This window comes from Cebus imitator, unplaced genomic scaffold (assembly GCF_001604975.1).
Source record: "Cebus imitator isolate Cc_AM_T3 unplaced genomic scaffold, Cebus_imitator-1.0 Scaffold4, whole genome shotgun sequence".
Taxonomy (NCBI): Eukaryota; Metazoa; Chordata; class Mammalia; order Primates; family Cebidae; genus Cebus; species Cebus imitator.
This window is the reverse complement of record NW_016107319.1, coordinates 7,449,606-7,465,936: the sequence shown is the minus strand read 5'-3', so window position 1 is coordinate 7,465,936 and position 16,331 is coordinate 7,449,606. Positions and strand designations below refer to the sequence as shown.

The 16,331-nt window shown below is 37.5% G+C and overlaps 1 protein-coding gene across 9 annotated transcripts in view; it reads left to right on the top strand.

Annotated features, from left to right (window-relative positions):
• The window catches only part of INPP4B (inositol polyphosphate-4-phosphatase type II B), an 840,435-nt gene extending 833,785 nt beyond the window's left edge, over window positions 1-6,650 (top strand). For 5 of the 9 annotated variants that reach the window (XM_037740449.1, XM_017532646.1, XM_037740444.1 and 2 more), the window contains one exon: window positions 5,048-5,222. In XM_037740449.1, coding sequence (XP_037596377.1) covers window positions 5,048-5,222 — 175 coding nt within the window. Of the gene's footprint in view, window positions 1-5,047; window positions 6,420-6,460 lie in introns of those variants that run through there. The other 4 variants (XM_017532659.2, XM_017532686.2, XM_017532667.1 and 1 more) reach the window with 3 other exon arrangements.
• Window positions 6,651-16,331: the final 9,681 nt, after the last annotated feature.

Here is a 16,331-nt window from a genome sequence, read left to right as displayed (position 1 = left end):
TCTGTCCCATCCAACCCACCTCTGGGACTTTGCAAGCCAGCGCTTTTTGTGCACCTATATTGGGATGATCTCATTCATCCTAACCTCGCTTTCCAAGACGGGAAATGGAGGCTTGAAGAGACAAAGCAAATCTCTCAAGCAGGCAGAACTAAAAGGCCAAGTAGAATATGAAGGCAGACTTGTGGGCTCCAGATCCCTCCTGTTTGTTTAGCCAAGTGAGGCTGCTGGCCTGCCTCCTCCTGTTGATGTGAACCTTAGACAAATCCTCCTGTGCCAAGTTTGATGCTGACTGCTTCTGAGAGGTAGAAAGATGAGCAAGACAGGGAGACACAGATACAGGCTTCAGGCTATGAGAGCTTAGGGCCTGGAGGGATCCAGGAGGGCTTCCTGGAAGCAGTGGTACTTGATGGAGCTATGTAAGAAGTGGGGAGGGCAAACAGGTCAGAGATGGGGTGTGTGTGTTCCAGGGGACATATTGGTACACATAGGGACGAAAGTGCCCCAGCCAGGAAGGTTCAACTTCATCAGCAGGCCAAGAAAGGCTATGGAAGCTTCCAGCAGGGAACTGATGCTACTAGAGCCATACTTCAGAAAGCAAAGCGGAAGTTAGTTATGAGTCAACAAGGGTGAGAATGAACGTGACTGGAGCGGCTAGGAGGAGATGCTTGGTGCTCTGAGCGGGGATATCATAAAGCACATATATAGTTTCCTGCCCAAAGTGCCCTGGATATGAGGAATGGAGTCCAGTGTGACACTTGATGTCTGTGAAGGTAGACTAGCAGGGACAGAGGAAGGGTGGCAGTGGTGGGCCAGGCTGTGCAGGCTGTGATCAGTCAGGCTGTGGGGAACAGGGAGCTGCAAGGGAGTTGGGTATTGTTTATGGGGAATGCATGAGTAATAGGATTCCTGACAGAGATAGGAGATGTGATAAGAGGGGATCTTGGGGGGCAGAGCCAAGTATGAAATACAAAGAGCCAGCACCCAGCCTCTCTTTTATGCCAGCAGTGACATTCAGGCCAGATGACTGATTGTGGCAGGGGCCGTCCTGTTCTTACAGGATATTGAGCAGCATCCCTGGGCCCCACCTACTAAGATGCCACTAGCAACACCCCCACTCCCATAGTTATGACAACCAACGATCTTTCCAGACATTGCCCAGTGTACCTGGGTAACGTCACTTGGTTGTAAACTACTGCCTTAAAAATAAATGATAAAAAGCTTAGATCCATAGAAAGGTTATAGTTAATATAGATATCTAGAGAGAGTCTCATGTTAAAGCAGGGTCTCTCAGCCTCAGCACTGTCAATATTCGGGGCTGGATGTTTACCATGGACTGCACAGTAACCAAACTATTGATGCTATTCCCTGAAATGTTGGCCGAATGGCCTGATTAGTAGAGTATATCAGTATCAAGGAATGAACTGGAGGCCAGGCACAGTGGCTAATGCCTGTAATCCCAGCACTTTGGGAGGCTGAGGCAGGAGGATTGCTTGAGCCTAGGAGTTTGAAACAAGCCTGGGCAACATGGTGAAACCTCATCCCTCTTAGAAAAAAAAAAAAAAAAAAAGCTGTGCATAGTCCCAGCTACTCAGGAGGCTGAGGTGGGAGGATCACTTGAGTTCGGGAGATAGAGGCTGCAGTAGGCCATGATCATGCCACTGCTCTCCAACCTGGGTGACAGAGAGAAAACCTATCTATCTATCTTTCTCAAAAAACAAAAAATTGGAAAACTTAGGAGATAAAAAAGAAGCTGCAGGCATGCTCTTTCTTGAAAATCTATCAGATCTGGAAAAAAAACCCATGTATGGAAGTGACCCAAAGGAGGTTGACGAATACACAGAATGACCTCTAGAGGCTCCTTTCAGCACTAATGATCCCTGAAGGAGACCTACAGACCCTCATGAACTGACCCCCAACAGGCGTTGGCCTGCTGCTTTTTTCCCACATTGGCAGGTGCCGTCACAACACTCACTACAGCAACTCCTTCCAGCCCCACCTTGCCCTCGGCCTCTGCTGCTGGAAATGACCACTGGCCCATGGGGGTGTGGCTGGCACAGCGGAGGGAGAATGTACCTGACTTGTACATAAAGGCAATGGCTGGGAAAGACACACAACATGGGCAGGACCGACTTTATAGACCAGCCTCTCATGTGAAATTTTACTTCTTCCTCTTTGCTGACTTGGCCAGGTTAACAGGTTAGCCCTGGATTACAGGAAGCACATGTGCTGCAAAGTCTCCTCGGAGACTCACATGGCCCTCAGATGAACAACTGTTCAAATTTCTTTTCCTTTTCTATGGGAATAAGAGTTCCTCTGCAAAGTACATGTTTTAGGCTTTTTTTTTTTTTTCTCTTGCTATGCCCAAGGGCCTGGTGATATTTTTCCTTACCATGCATTAAACAGAATCTGGAGTCCTTGTGAAAACAATAAAAGGCAGGGGGGAGCCTACTAGTTAAAAAGTTTCTAGGTACACTTCCAAGATATACCAATTTATTGATATACAAATGACATAACAATAAATTATTGAATGCTTGCTAGGGGCACTCTCTGTTCCAAGAACTTTAAGTATTGACTTACATGAGTTACTTCACAGCAGTTCTATGAGGTAGGTACTATTATTATGACCACTTCACAGATAAGGAAATAGACATGACATAATGACATGTTCAATGCCACTCAACTAGCAAGTAACAGAAACAAGCTTGAAACAGGTGGTCTGACTCCAGCGTCTGTGCTCTGATCTACTGTGTTTTCATATGTGCTATTCTACTAATATATACTTTTTGTAATACATGAAAAACTAATTTTAAAATAATGAGATACATATTGGCAATATTAAAGTTATCATACTTTTCTCCTCTGTTCCAATTAGTCATCTAGAACCACTTCTGAGATCTGTGTGCCTTCCTTCCAAGATCATCTTGGGGGGTTCTTACAGGGGAAATTCAAACTGCTGCCCTCTGGGTCTTAGTGTCCTTGTCTCAATTTGGATTCTATAATGAAGTGGGGTCTGTAACTGTAGAGGCTCTCCTCCAGTTGGTCTGCCATCCACTAGTTCAGGTCACTTCCTTCCCTACCTCCCTGCTTTCCCACTGAGACCCAGCCAGCAGCAAACACCCTCACAGTATTCTTTCATGTCGCTTTGTCCTCCAGCCTAAACTTGCCAGTCCCATTCTATCAGGAAGCTACTAGGTGACGCACTAGCTCAATGAAAAATTAATTTGAACATCCACGTGACTCCTTCCCCTTCTATCTTCAATCTGTGATCACATGAGAACTTCTCTAACCTATTTAAAATTCACACACACACACACACACACACACACACACACACACACACACCTCCTTTCCTGCTTTACTTTTCTCCATGGTGCTTTTGTCAGATGTTATTCTTATTGTTCTACTCCACCTCCTCCAACTCAAAAGTAACAGTTATGAAGGTAGAAATCTCTACTCTATCAGATGTATCCAACCTTGTATTCCCAGTACCGACAGCAGCCATTGGTTCATAGTAAACACTAAAAACTTTGGGTTGAAAAAATGGATAAACCATTTCTCTGGGATTCACAATTTAGGAATTTCAAGCCAACAGAAGTAGTAATATAAGACAAGGGAACTTTTCTTAGTTACATTAAAAAGTATCAGTGCCTAAAATACTGGATATTTTTTACCTGGTATGCTGGAAAAAATTGAACAGTAACCAAGTTACTCATACAGCTGACAATAGGAATTATGCAAGCCCAAAACAAACCCGCTTTTGTTCAATAAACCATTTGTTTTCCAGACAATTTACATAGTTCTTTGGTCCTACCAAACAACGAGGATATAACAGAGCATAGCACAACGTGGTTGATTTGGTGTTTTAAACTAATTCAGATTATTGTTTGAAATATAATTATGACTGATATTTGTCTAAATGCTTACACTGGTGTGGTCAATGCCTGGTTAAAAGTTTCTGTATAGGAAGTGTTCAGGGATTGCAAAGGGCTGGAGATCAGCCACGGCTAAGGAGCTTCGTCGGAAGTTTCCTTTGCATGGCACATTTTATAAGACTGAGCCACAACCAGTTTTTTGCTTGAAAATACAGAAGAGCTAATAGAGATTAAACCACTCCTAACCACTGAATGTGACTGAAATTCTTAATACTCTGAATACTAATGAACTAGAGCATAGAAAACAATTTTATTTTCAATTTATATCAATGTGGTATATTTCAGACAGGCCATAATTGGAGTTTCTTTTAAGCAGAATTATAAACTAACGCCTACCTTTTTTATTTACACAGAAAATAAATCATCTAGAAACTAAATATTTTATTTTCTGAGGTATCACTCTGTAAATATGGATCTCTTTTCAGATCAGATGTCCACAGGAGATAGATTTGGCCCTATCTAAGGCAGATAAGTAGGAGACAATATAATTTATGAGCTGATCAGAAGGGTGCTGAGTTGGATTTTATTAAACTAATATTATGGCTGGCAAGGATGACATGTCAGATGTCTCATTCATTTTAAAGACCATGCCATTTCAATAAATCATTTTTGTAACTTTAAATACATTATATAGGTGCAATGCAAGTCGAGGGTGCGTTTAAATATACCAGACATATTTGTTTGCTTCACTACATCCTGTGTTGCTCATTTCATTTTCTAAAGGTGCAGTTATAAAGATTACATCTAAAGACGTAATCTTTCTAAAGGTTTTCATGAGCTAATCTACATTTTCGTTGTATTCATAAAGTCTTGCTTTGGTGCTGTTATTCTTACTGATTGTTTCTTGTACACAATCAACCCACGTGAACATCATCAGTGTTTCTCTCTGCCTTCTTGCACAAAGAGCAAAAGGAATCTCCTGTTTCAATACCTTTGCTCACGTAGTACTGTGAGAAAACAATACACAAGATGCATTTTCCATAAGATTTCATCTGAATCAGTTGTGTTGTGTAAGATAATGGATTGTATTTCAGAATATTTAAGGTTGAATTCTTTTTTACTGTGTGAACTCTATACTATTTTCTTTTCTCCCCTAACTTCCCCCTGTTTAACAGCAGACAAACCCAGGGAGCACTGAGTGAATCCGATGATCCTGAAACAGGCTGTCTAACTGATAACAAGCCAACTTCTCGACACTTCTATCCTGTCGCCTTGCTGCTTGTCAGCTCACACCTGCTAGTTGTGTGGCTTATTTTAAGTCTGGCGTTACTATTAGCCAAATACCAATAAGTTTTATGTTGTATCCCTTTTTCTTTTCTATAAATGACAATGAACTTTATGGGGACAATGCTGTAATATTTTTACATTTTCAGATTCACGGAATTTAAAAAAAAGTGTTTAAATTGTGTTTTTGTTTTTCCTAAAATCTAAAAATCAAAAAGTACTATGCATTAAGTGGTTTATTTTCCTCTTTTGTTCATGGAAAAGTGTTTCCCACTGTTAACTAGCTCAAGAAGAATTTTTAAATGACTGTCTTTGGAATAAGACAAAGAACAGAATCCTGAAAGCTTGAAGTTCTGAACCTCCTGTCCTCATCCCATTAAATTTATTAAAGAAATTAAGACTGAATTTGCACAAACACTGAAACCCTGAAACAAGTTCTAGAGAGAGATATGGGAGGTTGCAGACTTTATTTCCACTGTGCTAATATCATAGATGCCATCTGCTGATAGAAACTTCTGTGTTTTTGTTTTTGTTTTTTAACCTGTTATTTTACTTCTTTGCTGCAATTAACTCTTTTCTGTCAAGTAACTTTATGGAGAGAATGGCTATTTATGTTTTGTAATTAAATTACCTGTTTGTATCTCTTGTTTGGGTTGATTTGGCTTTCAGAGAATTTTTCTATTCTTTTTAACAAGGTCCTACTTGTGTCTTGATGTACCATTCCTAGCACTTGTGACTTTTGTGCTGTCCATGGACAAGCACTCTTCCTTTATAAAGCTGAGACTTGGCCCAGGCTGCTTGGAAAGCCATTTTCTCTCTTCCTTGCACAGCTAAAATAATTAAATTAAAATAGAGATGAAACTTTTCTTTAAAAATCTATAGGGCCAGACTTAATAAATTAAATGCCTTATGTCTAGAACCTGCATCCTTAGGGCTACATATAGATTTTAATGTGTTTTAAAGAGACTGAGAAATTAATTTGTGGAAATGTTATAAAAAGGCAGATATATTTAATAAAGTGGCGCTGTATTGTGGGGCAAATTATATTTAAAGAGTTTATTAAACTTTAAATGTCTGTTAAGAGTAAAGAGACTTTAGTCATCTCTTTCAGAGGGCAATAATGGTATTGGGCCTGGCCTAGGATTTAATTTTGTAAGATGTATCATCACTTGTGGAAAAAAAAAATGTAGAGTTGAATCTTTGTTATTTTTACTTGGACTGTTGCTGCAACTCTGCATTAAACAAATAAAGCATATTTATTTATTCTGTGTTTCATGAAGTTGTACTTTTTCCCCTTTCACCAGAGAAGGATGCCGCATAGAGAATGTACTGAAGAATATCAAATGCAGAAAGTATGCTTTCAACATGCTACAGCTGATGGCTTTCCCCAAGTACTACAGACCTCCAGAGGGGACTTATGGAAAAGCTGACACCTAAGTTTACCAACATGTTAATAAACAGGAACACAAATACATTTCAGTTGGATAATCTTCACCTTGGTCTTTTTTGTTTGTTCTTATTGTCATGAATTTGTGGTGGGGAAGATGATCACAGATGTTTGCCAAAATCTAAAAACTACTTGAATGCATTATCAGCATATTACTCTGAAAGACATCTATTTTAAAAAATCTTTCTTACAGGATGCAGTCCTATCATCTCTAGTTCTAAGCTTCTATGTGTTGAGCCTAGCTGATTGAGATTAGTTCACAATGTGTAAATTTCATTCATGAGTATTTAATTGTTTCTGAGAAAACATGAATGATTTCAATAGGACTAGAGGTGTTTCGGAGAGCACCACTCTCTGTCCGACTGAAGGGAGGAGAGGGGAAAAGGAACAGAGATTTTTTGTGATACTGCTCAACAGCCTGTGAGAACACAGTCAACCTGAGGATCAATACTAAGGGATTAAAAAAAAGACATGTAGCCGCTTATAATTAGGTAGAGTTAACTCATGATCTGGAATACTGAGGCAGTTTGCAAGTGTGGTCCACAGTGATCTCTATCATCCAGTCAGGATGTAACTCGTCCTCTTGAACAGGCATATGCATAGAGTGAGTAAAGCAGTCAACAGACCTTTCAAAACCATGGCATCTTTTCAGAACTCTGACTTGGGCTGTGTGATCTAGCTGTGGAAGTAGCAATATAGAACATTTAATAGAATGATAGGCAAAACACTGCAATAATCTAAAATTGCAAGGAAAATAAAAATGAACATGTTGATACCCAAAATGTGAGGCTGAGGTGGGCGGTTCACCTCAGGTCAGGATTGCAAGACCAGTCTAACCAACATGGGGAAACCCAGGATCTATTAAAAATATAGAATTAGCTGGGCATGGTGACACATGCCTGTAATCCTAGCTACTCGGGAGGCTGAGGCAGGAGAATCACCTGAACCCGGGCGGTGGAGGTTATGGTGAGCCAAGATTGCCCCATTGCACTCCAGCCTAGGCAACAAGAGTGAAACTCCATCTCANAAAATCCCATCAGCCTGAACTTTCTGACTTTATGTTATGTAGTGTCGAAGGGTCTCTGAAATGTTTTCTAGCAGTCATCTTGGCGTAAGCTTGCAGTATGGCATAGGTTCATATATGTTAATAAGCCTTTAAAACATATGCAACCACAACAAATGATCAACTAAAACAATTATTTTCTGTTACCCAAATTTCAAACTTGCCCTTACTCAGTAAAATAACAACATTGTTAAGTTTTCCAAAATCCCAGTGTAGAAGTTTCCTTAAATATCATCTTGTATAATACCATTATTCAAAAATGGATAAGGTTAGTCACCGCCCAATCACCTAGCAAGATAACTGCAGAATTAGAATTACAATCCCTTCTTACTTTCCTAGTCTGTGGCTTGTTCTATCTCTAAATTGCTCTGCTAAATATGCATGAAAATTGAGAAAGAATGCTAGTTAGTTAAAAAGAAATTAGGATTTATCACTGGAATTGAAACTAAGAATACAAAAGTCTGAATGAATGAAACTTTTTTTCTCCAAATTTTAAGAAGTTATTCTTCTTCCTTTCTCAACAGAAGAGCATGCTATCCAAAGCATAAATCTCCCTTGAAAATAACAGAGGCTTATTAAGCCCTCTCTTAGCTGTGATCAATGGGTAATATTAGCTCCTTGCCTAAGAGTCCTGTTGAAATAAGGATTCCAAACACGTTTCTAGCCCCATGTCAAGTTTTTCAAATTATTACAAATTTTAGATAACCATTTGGGGCTTTTTACACTAGAATTATCAATTTTTTATTTTAGCTAATTACCTGTGGGCATTACACTTGAGGCAGGTACCAAACTACTTACAGCCTTTTTATTGAAAACGTGCTGTACACTTTGAATCTATTCATAGACAAAATTACCTTGATGTCCTCTTTTATTTTACTGATTAAATACAACCTTTGAGTGGTAGGATTTGTGGTTATTTTCATTACCCCATTGGATTTAAGATAAAGAGGCTGGGATGACAGAGGCCTCCTTGAAGAGCTGTGAAGCCTCATTCAGCATATCAAATGGTAGCCTGAGTTCCTAGAAACCTTAATTTATCATCCTGTAAATACTCTTATAATTTTTATTTGTATTTTTAAAAAATGCAGCCACTTGACTCAAATATGGAAAAATATTAACTAGAAAGCCAACGGTAGGATTTTCTATTTTTAAAAACATTTTAAGAATTTTTAAAAATAAATACTAATATAGAAGTCTCAAATGATAGAGTTTACTGTAAAACAAATGCTTATGAATTTTCATTTATTAGCGTAGTCATCTGCATTTCCTGGTAGAAAGCCTGTACTGGTACAAACTTCAAAAAGTAGATTTCATCAAGAAAATGTGTTTCATAGAGACAATATTGCTCCTTTCCTGATAGTTCAAATTCTTGAACAGCCACTTCACTACTTATGAAGTTATTAAAGCTAAATCAAAGAGCAAATGTTAAAAAAAAAAATAGTGTTTAAATCTCCCTTGAACAAACACAACCACAGTCATACTATTCTGTCCATATTTTCACTTAAAAGATAGACCAGCAGACCTATTTCAGGTCATACTGAGCCAAAAATATGAACTGAGCAAACGACATTTCCAAAATCTTTACTCAAAAATAATATGTTCTCCTCTGATATTAAATGCAGATATCAATTCTAGATTAGCTATTTACTGAGAACTAGGGAAAACATATTTAAAGACCAGGAAACCATTCATTTACATCTCATATCATTGTTTTTCTCTTATAAATATTGCCTTGAGTTTTGTCTACACTCTGCCAAAACAAGCCCTGAACAGAGTTTGGTCAGTCTCATAATTCAGTGAGTCGAGCAACCATTTGATCCAGGTGATACATTGTACTAAATGACAACTGCCCCTTCAGGGAAGAGCTCCATGGACCCAGCCTCCAGGCCTTCTAAGACTAACCCCTCTTGTGAAAATCTCTGAAGGCTTAAAAAGCAAGAGCTTGGATGGAGGATACTTCCTTGTTATCCTTCGTCGATGTATGGCATTTTACATTCAATAAGAGGTGAAAAAGGAAAGAAACTGATTAGTATAAGTAATGCCTTTCTTCCCAAGCAAATCAAACCTCTCCCTATGTAAAAGTTGATAGTGTACCAAGAGACACATTACCACTGGTGGGCTGGAACTTGTCTGTTCTGACTCATGAACATTGATAATTAAATTATCAGAAATTCTGTAAGCTAGTTGTTAAACCCAACCATTATTAAATATGAAATTATAAAATGCAATGGAATACATTTTAGAAAAAACAAAGATAATAATCAAAACATACTACTTCCCAATTATTTTACTACCTTATACTATTTATCAATACTCTTGAGTCTATTAAGGTCTACAGCATCTTTATAGTGAAAACAGGATACAGGAATGTGCTACTTTGGGTCTCCTGCTGACTGCAGATTCAAAAACTCATGTTGGTAGCTTGAAACTGTCCACAGTGGGAGTATTTACACCATAGAAAGTGGCAAATGCTACAAACTAGCAATTTTAATTCTTAGAAAGGCAGTTGTTAAATATTTACCAGCACACAGTGAATGCCATCATCTTTTTTCCTATTAGGAAATACATTATAGGAAGCAGTATAAAATTATTAAAATGGTATTAAATGCAATCCCTTTTCTTCAGATGGCTATAATTTTGTTTTGGTTTTTACCTTATTTAAAATATCCTATTAGATTAAGAGTCATATTCGATGCTTAGATTTTATCCGTAATTAAATTATTAAATCACATTTTTCTCTTGATAATGCTTTGCAGGAGAATTCTTAGCAATTCAACTATAGTCTAAGCAATAACTCAAGGCTAAATTCAGGGAAATGTTAGCCCAATCAGATATCACTGAAATTGTACTTCACCATCTATTTTGGAGTTTATAATTTTGGCATTTACTAAAAGTAGAAAAAACAGTAACATATTACTGTGCCCAGATTCTAATAAATATAGCTCAATTGAAACCTAAGCTGTTACATTAAACAAATTACACTTTGGCAGTATGCTAAATCACCGCAGATGTTTTAGGTGTTTAATTTCCAAGCAGGACGGTGTATCATTTGTTTAGCTCAATATACAAGACACCATTTGTAGTCTTTTAGGAAATAAATTAACTTTTATCACAGATTTAGGAAGCTTGTCTAAAAAAACTGTGATCATCAGTTACAGAGGGATGCAAACATATTGAACACAAGGCATTGGAGTAGCTGGAGGCCTTACAAATTATACACGACTAAAAAGAATGATTTGGTGAGAAATGTATAGTTGATTTGACAATTTTAGTGTGAATTCACATTAACTCAGCTGCAATCTACATAAGCTATGCATTTTTCCCCCATATTTATGTTTCATAGCTTATAAAGTCCCAATATATTATATCTTTTGTTGCTTTGACAGTTTTAAATTAGAGCTCTGCATTCACAGAGAATAGCAAAAACTATCTTTAAGAACAGGAAAATAAAATGAATGTTTTAGATAAAATATTGCAAGCCATTAGATGTAGAGTTAATATATGGAAATTAGCATTTGTTTTCTTTCTGAATCATGGTGCCCATTAATCACTCACTGAATTTTATTTCTAAGCAAGTAAGAGAATCAAACATTTCTAAATTAAAAGAGACATATGTCTTGTTATTAATAACAAGGAGACAGGAAAAATAGTAAGGTAAAATAAACAGAAACAAGTAATGAAATTAGCTATGCTGAGTTGGAATTTTTACAGACTGCATGCATCCTTCGAATTTTAAATTTTTAAAAAGTTTACAGTTGAGTGTGGTACCCAGAGAGAGTGAAGATCAAGGGAAAGAAGACCTAATAGAAGTGATGTTGCCTGATAAATCGTATCTTGCCAAACATTATATAAAATAAAAAGTAATAACTACAACAACTTTTTAAGATATAGATAAGATATAAATACAAACAACACAAAGTTTAAAAGTTGGGAGGTGATGTTAAGGCACAGAGGTCTTATCAGTTTTCTTTTTGCTTATTTATTTGCTTATGCAAACAGTGCTAAGTTACGAGTTTACAATAATGGTTATAAGATAGTATTGGCAAGCCTCATGGTAACTTTAAACCAAAAAATGTATAAATAGAGACACAAAAATAAAAAGTAAGAAACTAACTCATATCACAACAGAAAATTACATTCACTAAAGGGAAGATAGGAAGGAAAAAAAGAAGAAAAAGAACAAAACAACCAGAAAGCTAATAACAAAATGGCAGGGGTAAGTCCTTACTTATCAATAATAACATTATATGTAAATAAACTAACCTCTCTGGTCAAAAGACAGATCATCTGAATAAGATAATAAAACAAGACCCAATTATATATTATCTACATGAAACACACTTTAACTATTAAGACAAAAATAGACTGAAAAGAAAGGGATTAAAAAAGATATTCCATGTCAATGGAAATCAAAAAAAAGCAGGAATCACTATACTTATGCCAGACAAAATGTATTTCAAGAAAAAAACCATAAGAAGGTTTTAATTTAATTTAATTTTAACCCAGTTTGCACCCAAAACTGGAGCACCAAAATATATAAAGAAAATATTATTAGAGCTAAAGAAAAAGAGATGCCAATACAATAATATAATAACTGGAGAAGAAGAATTTTGGAAACTAAAACCTAGACTTGGTGTTCTTTGCGCAGTTAACATTCTTTCTTGAGCTCTACAGCTGTCATTTCTAAGGGGAAAACTCCAGCACAGGGCTAAGCAATGTCAGCTTTTAAGTTAGAATGCCTGGACACAAATCTTGGTTCCCACACTGATTAGATGTGGATTTATATCAAGTTCCTTAATGTTTTTATATCTTCACATTCTTATCTATAAAGTCAGTGTAGCAATAATATGAAATATTATTTCTTGGTGAAAAGTGATAAAATGTGTGTATAGTTCTTTGCGCAAAGATCATTGTGCTTCATCTTCTCTGCCAGCACTCAGCATCTTTTCCAATTATATTTTATGTACCTGCAGTCCCAACACTGAAAACTCCCTTTCCCTGGCACACTTACCATGAGAGTTCATGATATGCCATAGGATCTGCCAATGAGATCCACTTATACCATATTTGGAAGGCAGAAAGGAGTGGGAGGCTATTTGTTTTTACACCAGTGTGCACAGACAAGTATATTCAGTAGAATGTAAGCAGCAGTTAGACTCCCATATCTATTGTCAACCTACGAGGTCATCAGTTGAGGTGGCTATGACATCAGCAGTGGTGGCAACCATAGAAGTAACATTTTCCTGACCTCTGGCTAGCAATAGCACTTCCTGGCAACTGGATGAGAGATGTTTGAAGCCAGAAGGCTGTTCACAGTTCACTTACAATATAAGGTTCCTCCATGTTTTCCAATGATTTTATAAACATCTAATTTCCTGTAATAAGTTTTCTAAATTACTTTCTTCTAGCAATAACTGAACCTTATTTTATAGCCATAACTGATACTCTTAGAGTATATACTCAAAATTTGAAAGCTGTTGCTGATTAGCCTTTTAATCTTCTATTTTTATCTGGGCTCCTGCATTACCTTTCCAAGTATTTGCTGGCTATCTGTGAATGTATTAATGTATGTATTTAAATATTCATAATTTCATTGCACAGACAGCCCCCCAAGTTTCCCGTCTCTGCTAATGGAATCTACGTCCTTGTCCCAGAGGTTCACAAGTTCGAATCAGTTTTGACTCTGCCATCTCTGTTGACATAGTCTATTTGTCACTAAGGTTGTCAATTTTACCACAACCTCTCCTCATACCTGTTACTGTCTTATTCCTTTGGCAAAGCAATTTCCTTTCTACACATCCTTTATTACTTTTATAACTGTAGTTCCATCCAAACTAAAAGTATAATTTCATCTCTCATTGTCTGGTAGGCAATGAAATCGACAGTTTGGCCTGACTTTCCCTCTTGAGGCTTGTTTTCCATCCCCTGTGGTTTTATCCTCCACACACATCCATACTAAGAGTCTATGTATATGATAAATATTCCATAATTCACACATACACACACACACACACACACACACACACACACACACACACACAGGTTTTCATTGAGGCCATTTCCTTTCTTTCCACCATTATTGAAGCTATTGATCAAGGATTAACACATATGCCTCTTATTCCCAAGCAATCTTCCCATATCACTCTAAATGGAATTATTTTCCTTTAACTCTTCTATATCATGCCCTGTATAATTCATTTATTCATTTGTATACTCATTTGTTCATTCAGCAGATATTTCTGAGTGTCTGTGTAGCTAGTACTGAAGTAGACACAGGATGTTAAGTAGAAAAGAAGTAAGTTTCTTCCATTCATGGAACTTACAGTCCAATCTAGAGATGGAGCCAGGCGAAAAAAGAAAAAACGCAAGTAAGTGACAGATAATTATTAATTATCACATATGATATGAAGTACATGACCTAAGAGTTTTGACAGAGAACCATGATGTTGGTCAGGAATTACTTGCTTTAGGTAGGGCGGACAGGATTGAGCTCCTGAGGAGATGTAACTTAAATTGAGATATAAGGGAGAAGAAGCATCTAGCCAACGAAAGAGAAGGGGCAACAGAGGGGCAGCCTGTGAAGAGGGCTAGGGTATACACCACATAGTTTGGTGCTGGAGGAGAGACAGTATTAGAATTATCAAAAATGTTTCAGACCATAAAAAAGAATTCAAGATTTACCCTACATGCAATGGGAAGCAAATACAAGGTTCCAAGCAGAAGACTAGAGTGACCTAGTTTCTATCTTCAAAAGATTATTCTAGGTGCTGTGCAGATAATAGATTATAGGGAATCAAGCCTGAAAGTGGTGAGGCAGTTGGAAGGATATTGTAATACAGTGAGAGATAGCACTGTCTTGGGCTGAGGTTGAGAAAGTAGAAATGAAGAGAAGTAAAAAGATTCATGTAACTTTTGGGAAGAAAGTGTGGCAGGTCTTGCCGATGGAGTTGGAGGACAGTGAGAAGAATCAGATAATCAAAGTGAATTTCAGCTTTTTGCCAAGCAACTGAAAGGTAGTAGTAACTTACTGGTATACAGAAGTGCAAAGCAGAAATAGGTTTTGGAGGAGAATTAATTGTTCGACTTCAAACATGCTAGGTCCAGATGTCTCTGTGTCATCTAATCCAAGCAGAAAGTCAAGTACATTCACAGATATGAATCTAGAGTTTAGAAGAGAGTCTAAAAAATGAGAATGAAATAGTGTAAGCTGTCAACAAGTGTGGATGAATAAAAACATAAAATAGTAGTCAATACTCATTAGGTGAAAGTGACAAAAAAACTAGATAAAACAAAAAAGCAATTTCTTGGCTCAAATTGAAAAAGAATAGAGGTTGAGTTTAAGCCACATCTGCTGCATGATGGTTAAATGATATGAGTTCTCGTTGTCTGTCTCTCTATGATACAGTTTGCCTGTGTTCCCACCCAAATCTGATCTTGAATTTCCACATGTTGTGCCAGGGACCTGATGGGAGGTAATTAAATCATGGGGGCAGGGCTTTCCTGTGCTGTTCTTATGATAGCGCAAATAAGTCTCATGAGATCTGATGGTTTTATAAATGGAAGTTTCCCTGCACAAGCTCTCTTCTCTTGCCTGCTGCCATGTGAGATGTGCCTTTTACCTTCTGCCGTGATTGTGAGGCCTCCCATCCACATGGAACTGTGAATTCATTAAACCTCTTTCTTTTGTAAATTGCCCAGTCTTAGGTATAACTTATCAGCAGTGTGAAAACAGACTAATACACTCTGTCTCTGTCTCCCTCTCTTCCCTAGGTCCAATTTATTTGTCATTTAGTTGTGTTTTTTATGTCTCTCTCACTAGATTGGACTGTATGTGTATAATATTATATACTATGTGTGCTACATATTTAGCATTTGTTGGCTATGCTTTCCTCTCTTCATGCCATTTTACAGAAAGTGCCTGCCAGCCAGCTCCAGGCATATAGGGTACTTTCAGCTTGTGCCTTACAAGGGAAAAGAAATTCTCTCCCATCTATCAATCGTATCAATCCCTAAAAGGACTCTGCTCAGTTGGTGTGTGTGGAAGGATACTCTAGATGGTCCCAGCTTGGGCCATCTGTCCACCTCTGTGGCAGGTAAAGTGGGCATTTAAATGGTAGCGCCACCATGTCTTATGGCACTGAGAAGGAGCAATTCCCAAAAGGACAGGACAGGAGAAACAGATATCCACTTCATATAGGGAGCAAGTGTCATGAGAAAGATGCCTGAGATCAAGCTTGCAGGGGCCCCAACATTGAAAGGTTGGGTTATAGGAAAAATGGCCCGCTTTTGGTAAGCATTATTTTACTGTGAATTTGCATTTTACTTAGAGTCTAAAGTTTCTAGTAGGAGAAAAATAAAAAGCAATTTCACTGACTGAGAAATAAATGTAACTAAGGAAACAGCTATAATCCTACAATGAGAGGCAAGAGGTCTAAGGGTGTCTTATTTTGCCATGAACCCTAAATGAATCTGTTCACTGTTATTTTCCATTTTCTAATATGTAAACTGAAGGTAATGTAGCATTTTCTGTGCCTGCCCTTTGACAGCTCCATGAACAAGTACTGAATCCTCTTAAATTCAAGGATTCTATGAAACACACATTGTCTCTTAAATGTGGTTTCATTTCAAAGGTCCCTGACTTACTTGTAGAGAGAAGTATGGATTT